At 40.1% G+C, this 18,165-nt stretch overlaps 1 protein-coding gene across 18 annotated transcripts in view; it reads right to left on the bottom strand.

The window, feature by feature from the left end:
* Positions 1 to 18,165, bottom strand: part of LOC107271854 (suppressor of lurcher protein 1) — a 207,028-nt gene that overhangs the window by 171,295 nt on the left and 17,568 nt on the right. For 5 of the 18 annotated variants that reach the window (XM_015748349.2, XM_025089071.1, XM_025089070.1 and 2 more), the window contains one exon: positions 14,583 to 14,783. The exons of 7 other annotated variants lie outside the window; for them this stretch is intronic. Coding sequence is in view for 1 of the 11 variants with exons in the window: in XM_025089069.1 (XP_024944837.1) it covers positions 7,713 to 7,823 (111 nt within the window). In the remaining 10 variants the exon portion in view is untranslated. 6 more of the 18 variants (XM_015748350.2, XM_025089075.1, XM_025089072.1 and 3 more) reach the window with 5 other exon arrangements.

Raw genomic sequence — 18,165 nt, 5'->3', positions numbered from 1 at the left:
AAAAGATACGCGTAGATCGGAACGAGAAACAAAAATACATACAGCAGATACGATTTTGAGTCGTAAAATATTGAACGCGTGGCCGTAAAAAAAAAAAAAAAACTCGGGCGATCGTTTGCATATTTTAACTTTTTAGTGACAACACGGCAATGAAATCTTTCCGAAACCTGTACGTTATGGATAAATAGTGTAAATTAAAAAATTGCATTTTTTAATTTATTTATACGTAAAATGCATTCAAATTTTGATCTCGACAAAATTACATGCAGTTGGATACTTGGTATGGTTTATGTATTATAGGATTGTTGCAAGTTACGTAAAACTATAGTGTGCATATATATATATATATATATATATATATATATGCGTGCGGCTTGCGGTGCACCTATATCCGAAACTCTCGCAAATCATGACAGATAATACAGAACGGGATTCGCGTACAGCGGAAACGGAAGTTATTCCTGAAACGATAGTAAAAGATTTCTCGGTGACGTCACGATATTTAATTCGATCAATGACTTCCTGTGATACCAGTGACGGTACGACGATAACTTTATGGGTATGCAATGAGAATATAAAGAATTTTGAAAAATTGCAAAATTCGCCATTTATTTGGATTTCAATGATTCCGTCAATTTTTGTAAATTAATTAGCCATATATAAAGAGTGAATTTACTCGATGATTCTGGCACGACAGTGAATGAAGTCCAGGGTCAATTAAATAGGGATCATTGCGCGTAATCTGGTCAAACCGGTATTGGACCTTACAAAAGAAATGGACACCTTACGGTTGCTACATTGCTCGTACATACGTCTAAAAGGGAAACCCATTTCGCTGAATTTCTCATCGCCCAGTTTTTAGATTGAAATGCCGATCTGCTACAGGTCGGTTTAAAAGAGATAGACGTTAGCGCGTCGATAGACGGTAGCAGGATGAAACTTTATCATTTTTTTAAAAATTAAATTTTATGACATACAACCGATTTGTGATTTTTCAAAAATGCACAAAATTTGCATTTTCATAATTGGTTATCTTTTTTATTTGTTTTTTTTCGTCTTCGAATTTAATAGTCGGAAAAGAAATTACGGATTAGTCAAGACCCGAGACAATTTCGAAGAAAGCCTTCCCGACTTAATCTTTCTAAAGTTTATCATCCCGAATGAGGAAAGTCGCGAATTTATGCGAAAAACAAAAGAACTACCTTCGCAAATAAATGGGAGCTCGCGCAATTCCTCTATTGATGAAGTAAATCTATAAAGTTAATTGCAATTCCGAATAACATTCTAGTAATAAAACTAATTCAAATTACATAGAGTATGATAATACGAAGTTCCTACGTATTCAGTCGGACTGTACTAATATCGATATTGGAAACTTTAAAAAAAAAAAAAAAAAAAAAGATTTGCAAGACGGTATTCTAGAGATAAGACATTCTCATGCTTTATTTTACACGCTTGTATATCTATATGAAATACTTGAGAATTCCTGTGGGTTAATATATAGAGATTTGATCTTTTATGTATTAGACGTATATGGGTACATTTATTAGCTATGTAACGTACATGGAAATACAAATAAAAAAGAGTCTGACGTGACTCCAGAGCATGTAGGAGTTCTAGAGATCTTTACAAAAATGCTAAGCTTCGATAAAGCAGTATTAAAAAATTCTATTGCAAGAAGCATCGCATAGGAATTTTCAAAATTACCTAAAAAAAAAGACATTTTTTTTCGTCCATACAGAATCGTGATACGTTAATTATTTATCGAAAAATTTTTCTCGAAATTGAACGAAAACAAACATTTTTTAATCAAACGTCATAACGTCCTAACCGCAGAAGTTCAGTTATATCAACGCCCTATCGTCAATAGGGAGTAGGGTTGGGGGTTGAGATTTTGAAAAACCAATGTTTTCGAAAAATTGGATCGCCAAGTTATCACCAGCGGATTCTGGACGTCGATTTTGCAATTGCCATATGAAAGGAGCCGTTAAAGCTCTCTCGCTACTTGTAAAAATAATGGCTGAGCTTTTTTGAGCTTCGAAGATCCCGCAACGGCAAAGTCGCGATGAAATATCGTATTTGAAAAGTCATCCGGATTTCCGATATTTAAAACACATTTTACGACTCGAAAAATCGTCCGCCGTCAAGATCTGATGGCAATGCGAAAGTGCCGCCGATAAATTGGCGAATATTAAAGGTCAAAGGCTATTTGATAGCAGGTGTGAAAATTCGCAGATAAAGCAGAGATCGATTTCGTTATGGAGAATCCCCGTAGGTCACCCCGGGGTATAAAATGTATGGGCAATAAATACTTCATATCCCGTAGTCGGCTTGCGAAATACCCAAAGCCATTCTCTCGTCACCCCAGGGAGCCCAGATTTGATTTTTTATGTAATTCATACAACTTCAGGGTCGCCTCAAACGTAGAAAAGGGTAAAAATGAGAATTCGTCAACGCCCCATGGAAAAAATATTCAGAAGCGGTTGAACAAATTTGATCATTACCAAAAGCCTTGAAAATTATATAGGTATACATACGACTACTTGAACAGTTGCTAAACCCCTTTCAGTCGATCGTAGAAAACGATCCTTTTTTTTTTTCAAATTTCTGAATCACATTTGTTCGTTTGTTCGTCTGTTCACCCTTCGTATGGTATGGGCCAAAAAGATTCTAATCATCATTTAAATACAAATAGTCGGTAAGCTAGGGGGACGGAGCGTGTGCTTTAGTTCAGAGATTCAATGGGATGGCAGCTGTGTATATAAATGTGCTACCCCTGCCTGTACATAAGGGACGTTCGCTTATGTATGTAGTATGTAGTACATACAGGTACGTATGTTTATACACAGATCGCGTCGCCGCCGGTTTAGTTTTATTTGGGTCAGAAACGACAGTGCATTAATGGACCGGAATCACATTACTTTGGGCTACGTAGAAGAGTATTATCGTAAATTTTTACGTCGAATCGACTATACCGAAAGAAATGAGTCGATTGTACGAAGAGCGATGCACTTGCCCGAATTTCATTTAAACTCTCACTTTCCCTTATTGTACCTCGAAGAGAAAATATTTAAGTGCCATAATGGACCAGATTGACTGTAATCAAAAAATTGCTGTTTTAGGTAAATAAAAAAATTATTGCATTATTGCGTCACTCAAGGATTAGGCAGAATTGACGTTTATTAAAAATTTACCCGAATCGCCTTTTTCATGTGTTAAGAACAGAGTGGATGGTGGTTACGGTACAACGAGACGAGGGCTTGGATTGAGGCGAGTCCTCAAAACTTTCCCTTACGCGTTTCACCCTGGGACCAATCACGTAGTGGATGCTAATTGAAAGCTCCGAAAGCACGAAAGCCGCGATGGGAGGAAACTTTTTTTTTTTCGCTCAATCAGTTTTATTTAGACGAAATGGAAATGTATATATATATATATATATTGTTCCAGGAGGTCCTGTTCCCGGGGACGATGCTACGTCACAAAACTGGGGCAATCACGAAGGATAACCAGGACTTACCAGAAAGCAGGAGACTTTAATTTAGACTTCCGATTTTTTTTTTTTTTAATTCGTAAAACTATAAATTAATCTATCGCTTCACTCGAGATCTCGACAAGCTCACAGTGCTCGTATTTGTAATACGAGAAAAACCCATGAAAATTTTCCCTAAAAATAAAAGTCACTAAGTTGGTCTACAAGGTTTCCCTAGATCCACCGGAGCGAAGCGTCCTACCAAAAGCTACAGACGAAATATATCGGACATAAAAGCTCAAAGTAGAATAGCGAAAGTTTTATCAGGTTGGAAACTAAAAAAATAAAGTTACAGTCGAGCTTTTCTGCTTTCTAGGCCGTCTTAAGGACTGTGTAGTACATCTAGAGCTACATATCTAATTTTTTTTTAAATTTTCCAAAGCTTTCAAAAATCGTAATCCACGGTAAATATGTCGACGATCCAGGCATATTGACGTACCCGACATTAAGGAAAAAGGAAAAAAAAAAAAACGAAAAAAGAGAAAAGAAAAATGTCATAAGCGAAGTCGCAATAAATCTTGAGCGGAAGGGTCATTCGATGCCACTTTGCAGACAACAATAAAGACGCGACGGTTTCTGGCTTAATGTCGGCTGAGCTTCCGCGCATCCGTAAAGCTCACGGATCCTCCGAAAGACATGTCGACGTCGTATTTAATGAAAAGGAGGCGGAGGGGCGAATTTCTTTCTTCAGGCAGAATATTCTTTTTGTCATTCCTTCATTTAGTGCCTACTGAAAAGAAACGACGAAACGCGAAACATCCTTTGATATTAACATTATTTTCCCTTTACAAAAAGATCCGCGTTCGTCGCGAACGTCTCGTGTATCGAAAGCGTCTCGAAATGCTGGCAGAGCTTTTTCCGAGATGCCGATTGGTCGTTAGTGTCGTCGATCGAATTTTACTTAAAAATATAATAAAAATATTATTAAGGATCAATACTGCCACTTTACACATTTTTTCTTTAAATTGACTTAACTCGCAATTCCATTACGATACGAAATATTAACTTTGGCAAATGTTTTTTTCAAATAATTATTACCTAACAAACGCACAAGATACGTAAATTCCGCATGCGCTTCACACAGCACAGCCTTAATGACAGCCTCGCTAAGGCGCATATAAGCGCAGCTACACGACAGCCAACCGGTTCGACTCTTGATCCGCTCTCCGGAGCTTAAAGCACAGCTTCTTTGAATAAAGCTCTCAGCCTCATAATCTCTATATACATTCGCACGAATATCGAAAACCTCTCTGGTAAACAGCGAGAAACGAAATTACTGAAAGCTCAAGGCAAAACAAATAATTTGCCGCGCGATAATCGAACCAATTACGAAAATAATGCGTACGTCAACCCGAGAGAAAGTCCCTGGAGCCAGAAGGAAATCGAATTGTTTGTAAAAAAAATAATTTAAAAAAAAATCAATAAACACCCTTATTTCGTATTACAAAATTTTTACGTTTCAATTTTTTTTTTCCATCCCCTCTTCTCTCTCGCGTCACACCCTTATTTCGTTCAAAGAAAAAAAAGAGACGACCAACCTTCAGCCGCTTAAGCTTCGCCGTTGATTCGGAATCACCCCCTATATCCTCCCCCTGTAAAAGCTCAAATTTTATCATAAATTTTTCCCAATTTTATCCCGGCCCGGAAAACATCAGTCAAAAATATCTAACTTCCCCTTTATACGAAAGATCTGCATTGCCGTCGACATCCCTTCTGTTTAATGGATCATAAGGCATTCTATGCAAAAGGCAATTATCGTCTTGGTCATTATAGAAGGCTTTTTTGTCCATGTTCACGTAGTAGAATGTTCCCGTCGCGGTATAACACGCTACGTATATGGGGGCTTGGTTATTGATGTCAGTTGCATGTAAACAGGCTGTTAGCCGACCAAACGTCAAGGGTTCCTTGCACCCTCCACGTGTTACCAATATCTTGCCGGACACTTTGCAAAGATTGAATCTGTGAACTATGCAAAACCCAGTTATATATATATATATATATATATATATATATATATATATATATATATATAGTAATGTTATAGCCCTGTCTCTCTTTGTCTCTCAATGCAATTTGTAATTCGGCTACCTGCAGCCCTCGCGTGCATCGGACTTTTCCAGGTGCGAATTCGATCCCCTGTTAATCCATGAACGATAAGCCAGACTGGAGTTTCTGGACAATTATGCGTGGACGCGTTTAATGGTCTCGAGGATTACCCAATAAATTGTATTTTATTGTTGAGCGATTGAAACAAGATTATAGGAAAATATACATGGCTACGGGTTCTTGATAATAACTGCAGTTACAGTATCAATGGTGCAGGGATTCATTTAATTGATACAAATATTAATAAGAAAAAATTTTTTTTTATCTTTCGATCCTTAGGTCGTCAGATGAAAATTGTCATAGATACCAACTTCGTTGGCTTAAGGACAATAGCTAAGGTCAATGACGTTAATGGGATTTCAAGAAAATCCAATTAATTCCTGCCTACCCGAGGCGCCATTTTTATAAGCACGATCGCCTTATGCCCTCGACGTTCGCCCAAGTGGAAACGGCTAAGTGGATTATTCTCTCAGGGGTTGACGGGATGGAAACAATTAATCGAGAGAGACAAGGGTGAAGATCGGCATCACTTTATTTTTTGACTCTGTACTCAAACTCGTTACGATCCTTGATTAATTACTGATATCTAATAGAGCGACGTCGATCTATAAATCTGCAGATATGAATATATATTCAATTTTTTTTAAATTTAATTAAAAGTGTCCAATGGCTATTTTGAGAATTCGCAACGTTACAAAATATATATAACTCCATTTTTACGAGAAAAAAATGTGTATCTACAACAAGCGTGTAATTACGTTCGTTCCAATTTTTTTTTTTCAAGAGTAAATATTTTTTCAAAATCATCCACGAGAGAGATGCTCATTGTTATCAGTATATTCAAGAGCCGAGAAATAATACTGCTGCTGAGAAAAAACAAAGTGCAACGAATGCGCCTCGTTACGTGTGAATCGACCCTAAGGATATCTTAATGGTTACAGCCCGAGTGGTTTTCCAACCAAAGCTTGGCGAAAGTTTGATGCTTAACCTTAAGGAATGGACAGCGATTCGAGTTTAAATCCTGCAAATATATTATACGCCATTGAGTGTACATGGTGGGAAGTACGGTTATCTCTGTGAAAGATGGCTAATAATAATAACATGAGCTATTTCGTCATTACTGTTACGTATAGCCTAGTCAGAATGGCCTTTTGCCAAGTGGGCGGTGTTAGTGAGGATTCGTGGTTTGAGCTCGACGCCAAATACGGGAAGCTGCAAAAACGTCTGATTTATTATGACCAGTGGTGCGGTTGGTGAGTTGGTAGCCATGGTTTTGTCGGGTAACATATAATCGTTCACCAATGTATAATGTGTCTGTCCACTCATGACGTCTTTGAGTTTTGATTTTCGCGAGAGATCGTTAGGCAAATTCTCCAAGTGGAGGGTCCTACGTGGCGCCACTGTAGCGTTTCCACGTTTCTTCTGTAACAATTATATTTTTCTTACCATTTGATTGTCGAATTTTAATAAATTTTCTTTCGAATATGCATATGGAATTAATGAGCCATTTTTTTTGTCTTGGGCAGTTTTGAAAATTCTTCGTAACATCGACGATATTAATGAACTACGTATAATACAGCCTTAATGCTACGAATGAATTCCTGTAATTAATATTTCCCCGTAAAATTTAATCCCGCTGCGTCTCGTATCCCGACCACGTGAATTCTGCTACACGAAACTTTTGCCAAAGCACTCACTAAAGTACAGCTGTGCCGTGATCCAACAACCTTTCATAAAATGTATCCACGACGGGTAGAAATATTTTGTATTCTGGCAACATCCTCGTAAAACGAAGAAGGTGCTAAATTCGTATCTGAAATGTGCTGGGAATTTGCATATTCTAAGTATTCCAAAAATTGTCCATGTCATTTCTGACATTGCCTTTAGGGTGAGCCCTAAGCCACTTGAGGAATAAAGAATAAAAGGTTGGGGCTGCTAGGCTGAGGTAGAGAGGGTCGAAGTAAGCGTCAGGCAAGTAGTGCCAGAAACCGAAAGCAATTGATCGAGAACTTAGCAGACCGAGCCGGAGCTATAAAATCGAAATCCCTCCACCAATTAATAAATTAGGAATCCTCACCGGAGCTGGTTCAGCTAATCCGCGAAGGCCGAGAATTGCATCCAGGGGACACTCGGATGGGCACTGGAGCACCGAAACACCCGGAGAAAATCTATAGGATTTTCTGGACATTGCGAGAGCAACGCGACAACTTTTTATACCTATAGTAAACACAGACAGAAAAACTATCAACAAAGAATCCGGGAGCGCGAGGCAGCTCGAGGCACCCCGATCGGTGTCCCAAGACAGACTGACTTTAAAGCAATCAATTGGCAATAGTCAAATTCGATAACTAATAATTTTGATTGATCGAGATTCTTATACTCTTATCCTTTTCCTCGAGTGGTCCCTTTCGACTAAATCGAGTATACATCCAGCCCGTATTTCGTGCAATGAATTCATAATAAAAAAACTTGGTTCAAGTTATTCGTTAATTCTAAAAAAATATTTTTTCTTAAAATGATAAATATATTTATTAATAATATTTACAAAGGACACTTCTATCCCCGTTGGCATTTTAACGCGAACTTTTTTCTTTTTTTCCAAACGATAAATCTTTCGAATAAAGTAGCGTTATAAAGCTTTCAAAAGGACGGATCTTATCTCCAGGCTGGATATTGCGAGAGCCTACCTTTTATACCTCCAGGTTCCTACCCCCCGATAAATATATTACCAAGCTGAAATAGTTTTGCAACAGATTCAAGGACCACGTGCCAAGTAATTTCACGAGTTTCCCAAGAATGTCGACCTATGACGCGTGCATATAATTAATCAGTTGGATCAAATAATTAACACGTAAAAACCACTGGCCCATCCCGTAGAACTCTCCCGAGTACATACATACAATGCTAAAGAAAAATGGTACACGTGGGCCATAAGTCAGTAGCCAGGTAGAATTTATCTTTGGCGGGAAATTTAAAAATCGTTTCCCTCGAAAGTGGACGACACCTCTCTGGTCGCGCTGTCACATGATTTATGGGAAGATCTCGTGACGAGATACGTGTAGATATCACCTATCCTCCGTTAACGGTAACTCTTGCTTGAACATCCTCGACGAACCCTGCGGTCACGCCCAGCATCTTTTATGGACATACGTTGCAATGCCCTTTTATTTTTACTGCAACCTTCTCGACCAGCTTTGCCAGCTAAGCTAATACACTATAGAAACCCATAAACGCCCTGTATCGTTGCTATGGCAACGAGAAATATATCCCGAAGCTACATCACTTGGTTACAGAGAATCAGATCCACTCGAGCAGTTCTAGATCGATGGAATTAAAGATTTTTCTACCCTTAAAAAAAAAAAACATACCTCTGACTACCTTAGAAATTAATTTTTCACTGTAAATTAAGAAAACTAAATGATACGACAGCTTATACCTCACAATGAATTTAGCCGATGTCAAAGGTCACAGAATGTCGCTACCCCCTTTTAACCTCGTGATCAGCCGAAAATTCCGGGAACGTCCGATCGCAGGAAGGGGATACGATGGTACCGAAGGCGAACGTAAAATTCCGTGGGATGGAATTAATCTCTTGGGCCAGCCCTGGGCAAGGGGCGAGAGGGGATCGCGGAGAAGGGATGCCAACCCCCTCTAGCCCCTGCAACTAGGTATACTTTGTTTGCATAATTGAGCTACCCTGTCACTGGTTAGTGATACGGGTACGAGGCGTGGAAACGGATCCATTAGAGTTGACCCTGGCATAAGTGGGCCGCCGTCTGGTCTTGCTCGGTCTGGGTAGGCGCTTTCTATCCCTTGGATATATCCTCTACCTCAGGGGCGAACCCACGTAACCTCATCGCGCACACCCGCGCCCTTCCTCGTCAGCTTGGCTGTCCAGGTATTTAAGGCTGTTTTGTGGTGGCGGCATATTGTGCGATGATTTATGATGCGGTGAGTGGATCAGGGCCGTAGCTATGGTAGTGGCCGTTCAGGCTGGAGCCGATGCTGGCGCTGCTCCTGAATCTGATGCTGATGGTGGTGGTGATGGTGATGGTGATGGCGATGGTGATGGGGGTACCGTTACTGGTTATAGCTATGGACCCGTTGATGATGGCGATAGAGATGGTGATGCTGTGCGGAAAAGGAGACGATCAATCAACAAACGATTAGTCAGCTGCCGACCCCGAAAATGCTCCGCACGCACCTTCCACCTTCTACAGGGTCTACCTAGTCAGGAGGAGAATTTTCAAACGATCCAGGTCAAGGGTCACAGGATACTCGAAACTAACCGTCGGAGTGTCGGGATGCTCGTTCAACCGCAAGGATCCCTTAACGAGAAGAATAGCTTGTAGCAAATTCTTATATCTTCGGAAAATTCTAGATCTTTTGGATAACAGAACCGGATGTCACCATTCTCGAATACCAGATTTTATATATATATCTAAGCACTAAAGTTTCCCTTAACTGTCCACTGTCTGCATTAACCTTGACTGTCAGGACCTGACCCCACGTTCTCCAGGTTGGCAGAAGTTGTCTGCAGCTGCAACGGATCCTACCTGACCTCCCTGACCTCTCGACAAGTTAAGCTCTGTACTCTATTCGCATCCGTTATTCAAATGCTATAGAGGATCATCTATACCAAGAGGCTTACTAAGATATTCGGTCCAGATGAATTATCAGGTATGGGAATAAATTTCAAAATCGTTAAATCAAACCGATCCTCAATTACGACGTTAAATCAATGCCAAAAAAAAAATCCAAAACACTATTAAAGTCAAGTTACGATTTAAAATCGCTGCTAAAAAAAAATATGGCCGATCGCAACCAATCGACAACGTTAATTTATCGCTCGCCATTAACTCGGCCGATTCGCAAGGACCCTCTCGCGATTTCGCACAACCCGAAAACGTATTGGCTTCGCTAGGTTTACTTTTTTCTGGCTTTGCACGAACCGAAATCCTCCGCACGATAGTCGCTAAGTGGAAGAGAAACGACCAGTCCTAAATAAGTGGCTCTTGCGTGCTGACTGCACGTTACGTCACTGGCTTGTTCCTTGTGTTTCAGTCTGATGTATCCAAGCTACGTATAGACTCTGCGTTGCTTGTACATTACGCGTATACCTATACACGTGCTATACATAGGTATACACCGTAGGGCTATAAATAATATTCCTTACGATCGGACGATTTTCCAAAATTTTTCATCAGCCAACCGAGGGTGGCCATCCCGGCACCTACAGTGCTTTTCACTTGTGAACGCTTTACCGGGAAATACAATTTTCACGTCATTTACAGTTATATCAATTATATCGGTTACCAATATACAGTTACCAATTATATCGATAGCTTGCCCATTTTTTTACCATGAATAAATATAATTTTGGCAAAACATATATGATACAGGGGATTTAATACATTATCATGTCAGACCGTACCTAGCATGACCTAAAATACGTATTATGTATTTAATACGTTGTCCTTTATTTTCAAACGAGGTAAAAGCGATTTTCCCTCGTTTCGTGGTACTCTTCAAATTTACTTTTAATTCGCTGAATGGACCTTCCGAAAAGTTACTTGTCCGCGAAAGGGGTAGGTGACGTTGGGGGTATCTTCTGAAAATTACTTTGTCGAATTGTAGATTCCCACTTTAATTAGACTGTTGATCTTGAAAATTTTGTTTTCCGATTAACCGCAGTCCGACGAATTTTAAAGTCGAGTATCCTTTTTTTTTTTTCGTGAAAAAAAAATCCACTCGCTCCGACGACTTTAATATTCGTACTTTAATTCAGTAAAACGTTTTCGCGTGTCCACGTTCATATTTTTTCTTCTTTCCAGACAAGCCCACTTTCGTGCCGAATAATAATATAATAATAGCAACGCCTTAATTGGACCTTAATTAACATTTTTTTATCACTCTCGCTCCGCCGACCGACACTCCGAATGAATAACGCGCAGCTGCGCCACTCTACAATTCTTCGGGTACCTACGATTTCGACTTAGAAACGTGCAGCTTCGCCGTAGCCTCGATACATAATTAATTAGAAAATATAAAAATTCACTAATTAATCATCATCAGCCCTTACGCCACGTAACCAAGGCACTACCCCCATAAGCCACCAATACAATTACTAACTTATCAGTCTTAAACCACTAGAACCCTTATTAACCCCCGAAGTACTCAGCCTAATCGCCAAAGGAGCTTTCGAATTATGCACAATTGTATCGTCTGAAATTCACAGTAGGAAATCAAAGACACGTGTAGCGCATTACCAAGTGGAGTATCGTCTATTAAATCGTCTTAGAAGGAGGGTTGGGTGGCGGGGAGGGGAGGGTGAATTAGATAACAGCAGAAATTTACGACCGTTTCAACATTACCTAATAAGGATTTAAATCTTATTGGTACAGGTAGAATACATTTTCATCCCCCCCCGCCGCCCCTTTTCAACCCCTAAAAAATATCTGAACCTCAGCACGTTATAGGGATTTCGCTGGGTGCAGTGAGTCAAACAAGTGGCGCCACCTAGGGGGCCACGTCAAGAAACGCATATGTTACTTAGAATGCATATTTGCATAAGAAACTATACGGGACCGCGTGCAGTTGCAGTTGCAGCTGCAGTGACAATTGCGCACAGTCAGAATAAACGCAGCCAGCGAGAGACCTATTAATCCGTGCATATCTTGGAGAACGTTTACTTGGAGGATTACCACATGGACCCCTAGATTAGCATAACTCCTTCCGTTTGGTCTTTTGGCGCTTCCGAGTAATTCCCAGGCTCCCGCGAGTCCTCAATTGTACCTTTGATAAAATCGTAATTGGCCAGGTGCTCGAAGACGGTGGCTGCTATTTGAATTTTGAGGCAGGGCCATTTTGAGAATCCATAAAAAGATCTAGGGCATTTTTTTTTAACTACACTGATCCATCTTGGCGGTCATATATTTCAACCAGCAAATTTAGTGCCCGACGTGACGACGAGAAATGTCGAGCAGTTGAATTTACCTAAAAACCAAAAAAAAAAGTAGTGATAAAATATACAGGGTCGATTTAAAAATTTTATCCACTAATCAGCCCCCCCACCCGCCCGAATACTTGGGCTAATTCAGTCGTACCAATAATTCTCAATTGCTCGATTTAAATGCACGAATCCTTCTTAATAATTGCCACGCCGCGGGTTTACCTCATTCATCAAAAAAAAAGAAAAAAAAAAATATGGATTATCTCCGCGGAAACTTATACCGCGCAATGACAATAACTCATGCTTAGTTCATTTATACGAACCTAACCTAAGATTAAGGATTAAAAAAATATTCGTCACCCCGACTACTTCCGGTCATAATAAATCGTCGATGTTACTCTTAATGAGAATTAATAAGCAAGAATTTAATTTTAAAAAATCCAAAATCCATATTAAACCCATAAAACATATTTATGGGTATACTGATACATAAATCTATATAGATCATCGTAAAGGACGATCGAGCTTGCGTAAATTATCGTAGATTAGCGTCAAGGCAATCAGTGCCTTGAGCCTAAATCAATTATTTTCCCAAGCGTCTCAGTTGATCCCATAATAAATCGCGGGAAGTCGCCACAGGCAAACTTGAAACTTGTAATCAATATGATATAGTAGTAAAATCATACTACGCTATATACAACAAATATATATATACATATACACCCAAACATTATCCCAAGATATCACAAAAGTAATTCATATATACCATAAAGCATTTACCAATTATTGGTACTCGGTGGCTGCTCGTACGTTTGAGCCAGCAACGTGAACCTCTACGGGCAATGATTTTCCAAGTTTCCTCCATAGCCATATCTAACCTTATAAAGCCTAATTGTGTCTGAGCATAGTTACGTAATGCCTTATACCCTTACAGTAACATTCCAGAAGGATCGAGAACCAGGATCGATCGGCCCTCGAGTATCGCCGACCGAACCAGCCTCGGAAGTCTGGATTCGTAACACGGAGCCACTGGGATGAATGAATTTGCCCGATTAATTTCCTTGCCGTGACTTTAGCCACACAGGAATACCCAGCGGTCCCACGGAAACGTAACGCGAAGAGGCTAGAAAATTGTATAGTAAAAGTTGATGGTTTCTCGGTAATGCTATGCCAAGAAATAATCACACGTACGATGCCGATACGAGCGTCGTGGCGTTATCGCGCTATGCACACACGGCTTAAAGTATTACGTCGTAAACTGCAATAGGCCGGGAGTTTGAAGTCGCGGGCGCCAAGCTGTCTGGCTATGCACTGGCTGCATCTACTTAAGCATGTAAATTGTACCTTGCCACATTTCCCATTAATAACCGATGCATTAGTCCGTATACATATATCGTCTCTAAATATATAGATATACACCGAATGAATAATTGCCACTCGACAAAATTGATCGAGATAAGAACTCAATTCATACATGCGTACAGTGTAAGCACGTATATGCGATATAACGTAACTTTCAATTCCCATATTAATAAATTGAATATCAACTCGTTCGCAGCCCCACGGTAAAATTATATTTTTTTACCCTGTAATTAATGAAAAATTAATATCAATTTTACTATCCTGTTTCGCATTCGCGTATCAAGGGTGAAACTGACGTAAAGCTCTGTCGAGGAGTCCGAGTTATTTCTGTATCCGCTCTGACGTCTTATAAGAGGGACACTCGCCGCCACCCTTCTCTCCTGACTCGTCAAGGTAAAAGGTGTAATTAGGGCTGAAATGCCGTCGGGGAGCGAACCACCCCTTGCTAATGGGAACATGCACGCTCGACCTTACCCCAGAGAAGGTTGATGCACCCTGGGAACACACATGCCTGCACGCCCTTTAATTCCCTAATTTATGGTACGCCGGCTTCCCTTGTCCCGCATCGACCAACCCTCCCGGAGGGGGGTTGTTATCAGTGTACATAGAGACATGCATATCGCTATTGCTTACCGTTACGCTGGGGTGGCAGCCTCCTCCCTCATGCTTCGGCCCCAGATATCAGTTCTACCACAGATGCGGAGCCGGACGTCTTCTTTGAGGACACTGGGCGCACCCCTTGCCAATCCATCCCTCAAGCAACCCTTATTGGCTCCCTGCTGTCGATCGGCCGCTTCTTCTTCTTCCAGTTGGCACTTTGATTCGGATCGATTTCTAAATTACAGAAACTTCGATTATATCGTTAAGGGTTGCTCGGAGTGTCGATTGGACGGAACACCGGGTAGTTTATTGCCAGGCGAATGGATTCGAGTTGATGAATTTTTTGGAAAAAAATTTTTCAATCCCAACTCCACGTTTCATATTAATCGATCGTAAGGGACGTGGATCTCGTACAGTTCATTTTTACATAATTTTCAATGTGTTCGTTAACCGTGTTTATTTACACGTGTGTATTCTATTATTAATATACCCTGTGATTAATATTTATATTTTTAATATACGTCGACACCGCGCAAATCATTAGATCAATGATACGTATTAATTGTACACCCTATATAAATTTTTATGAACATCTACACCTTGGTCACTGTCATTATTATCGATATTGTCATCTGGCAACGTTGCTCCGGGAAGGTTTACCGAAACACTATTTCGAAATATCCACTTTTTACAATTTATTTGTATTTAACACAGAAACTCCATGAATTTTCCCGAAATAGTTGGATCAATTAAAAAATAAAAGGTGTGCGTACCAGCGAGCAATTGGATTTATACGTTTTTATGTCACTGTAAACAAAAAAAGTCAAAATTGACTTTTAAGCCTATACAGATTTCCGCTACCGTAGATTAATCCAAACGAACGACACAGCTAATTTAATCGCGCGTGACTTTTTGCACGATTTAAAAAAAAATATATATATATATATATATACAACCACGAAAATACGTATGCCTGAAAATCCCGGGATACGATACACGGATTCCCAGCGGCAGTTGACGCGATACTAGAGAAGAGCCGTAGGAGTTCGCTTGCCGCCAGGAGTTGCAAACGCCTGCGCCCTGAGCCTCACCCACGCGTCCAGCCTCCTAACCTTTCAACCCCGTGAGATACCCGGCAGCCTTAAATTTGCCAGTGTAGCCAAAGTCTGAGATGCGTAAAGAAAAACGAAAGAACTGCCAAGTTCATCTGTACAAGAGGCGATACGATCCTAGGACGTTCCGAGAGATTTATTCATTTTTATCCCGGGGGATAAAATCTGCGCAGCATCCTTGGACCAAAATCTCTAGGTCGACAGCGTCATCCCGACTATGCTGATAAGATAAAAGACACATATGTATACACACACCTCTATGTACGTCCTAACCAAGCATAAAATTATAATGCAATGTGACGTGTCAGAATTCGTAACCAGACTGACGTGACCTTGATAACGAATTACCGATAAGAATAAATGATAACGACAAGGTCATCCGAAATTCTGATCCCGTCGTGCTTTTCCATCGCAAAGCATTGAGGGTTGAATCTGAATCGCTCCTGGTGTATTTAAGACGGCCACTTAACTTTCCACGTGGCTGTCCTAAAACGGTCCTGTTGGATGCTGGATGCGGTATCCGAAAGTCGCCAAGCTGGAAGGAGAAGCCGGGAATTATCCTCGAGCGGGGAAATGGCTCAAGGGAGGCCCAATGAATGCGTAATGAAAGACGCGAGCTGAAGGAGATGCCAGATGTCAGATGCTGTGAACCTTCTCTCCGTTGTAGTCCGTCATCGTGAATTCAAGGCAATCAAAACTGCGGCCAAGTATTCTACCGGGTGATGTCTGTAATACGAAATGACTACGTAAACCCCTTCTGGTGCTGGATACTCGTCCAAATCTTAACCGGCTGCCTACAGCAGTGTATATATATATCTATATATACATATTTGAGGTTATATTATTAGTTGAGGAGTTTCGTTACGACTTTACCGCGAACGGGCTATAAAATAAACTTTTGTCTTAATTTCACATAAAGTCCTAGAGCATTGAACTCCGATAACGCCGAGTCGGGATTCCACGTGATACCAAGCATAATTGATTATTTCTGAATTAACCATAAAGGATCAATAATTTTTATTATACGTCCCGACACGCTTATCATTTCTAAGGCGGCACTTTTACGTTGGTCATTCTACTAATTATTATCTTACATAGAAGATATTGTCATGGGTTAATTATTTAATTGGGTATAAAAAGGAATATTTTAATTACATGCAGCAAAGAATTTTATCGGGGTCGTATTTTGTATCGTATAAAATTGTCCTGTGGGATATGCATCATTTTTTAACCTATAAAATACCTCTCGACCCTTGAACTTTGAAAGAGATTCATTTCTTCCGTGGGGTCGCGGGGGAAGAGGGCCAATCGTGCTCAATAGTTCAATAGTTCGATACTTGAGCTATCGAGTGGCTCGACGCGTGCCGGAGAAGATGCTCCAGTTAAAATTGCTCTCGTGGAATTGAGCAGTCGCAATTGCAATTTCAAGCTGTCCGAAGAATCGCAACTGGCTCTTTGTGGAAGTTTTTTTCAAGGGAAACATCTACTGCCGAAAGTGCACCTTAGTGAGGCGATACGTGAAACATGTAATTTTGCTAGAATTTACAATAATAATAAAAAAAAAAAAAAGCAATAAAACTCAACAGTACTGTCTGACAGTATTTTGACATTTTGGAAAAATGGAAAAAATTAAAAACAAATTTTTTTTCCCGTACATCGATACCCTTCGAACGTGTAATTTACTGATTGGTAAGTATCGATCGTACATGGGAAAGAGATATTAAAAACAGCTATGACGACACATCGATCAAACGGATAACGTCGCGAGTACCCTTATCGACGTGACACGAAGTTAGTATAGGTTCTTGAAAAATGATATAGGCTGTTATCATAATTCACGTAGTTATAGCTCAACATTATAGCTCAACATATCTATATATCGTCGACCAAACCTCTCGCGAAGCAATTGCTCGAAGCATCAAAAGAATCTCAATTACCCACATCGTGCATCCATAGACATACGCACACCCAGGCTCAAGATTAAAGTTACGCCTCAATCTTCCTACGGGCCTGTTTACACGTCACGACGGAATTGTTGGCATAGCATTCGCGTGACGCGCAGAGCATTAACATAATAGGGATTCATTTATAACACAAAGCGTGGGAGGTCTCGCGAATTTGAATTTCAAATTATATAAAGCCGACGCTTTTTAAAAGGTCGACGCGACTTAATGCCGAAGCAAAAATTCGCGTCATTGAAAAGTCGCCCGAAGTATCGCAAGTGTGTGTGGAAAAAAATTGTTCGTAAAAAAAAAACGCAAATTTGAAATAACAACATAACGGTACATCCGTAACTATTATTTTTCATAAAATTGCCAATAATTTAATCGAGTCCGAGGGATTACGTAATTTCCAATTATTACCTTAAAAAATGTCATTGGAACGTCGAAGAAGAATTTTTTATTTTCAAGGTCGTTATGATTTCATCTAATTACGCATAAACTTCCCTCGCCAATAACCTGCCTCCGTGCCCTTAGCACTTCGTTCGTTATTAGCGGGTGGGG

Source organism: Cephus cinctus, unplaced genomic scaffold (assembly GCF_000341935.2).
Source record: "Cephus cinctus unplaced genomic scaffold, Ccin1 Ccin1_scaffold1043, whole genome shotgun sequence".
NCBI classification, from domain to species: Eukaryota; Metazoa; Arthropoda; class Insecta; order Hymenoptera; family Cephidae; genus Cephus; species Cephus cinctus.
Note: the sequence above shows the minus strand (reverse complement) of the source record. Positions and strands in the feature narration are given on the sequence as shown.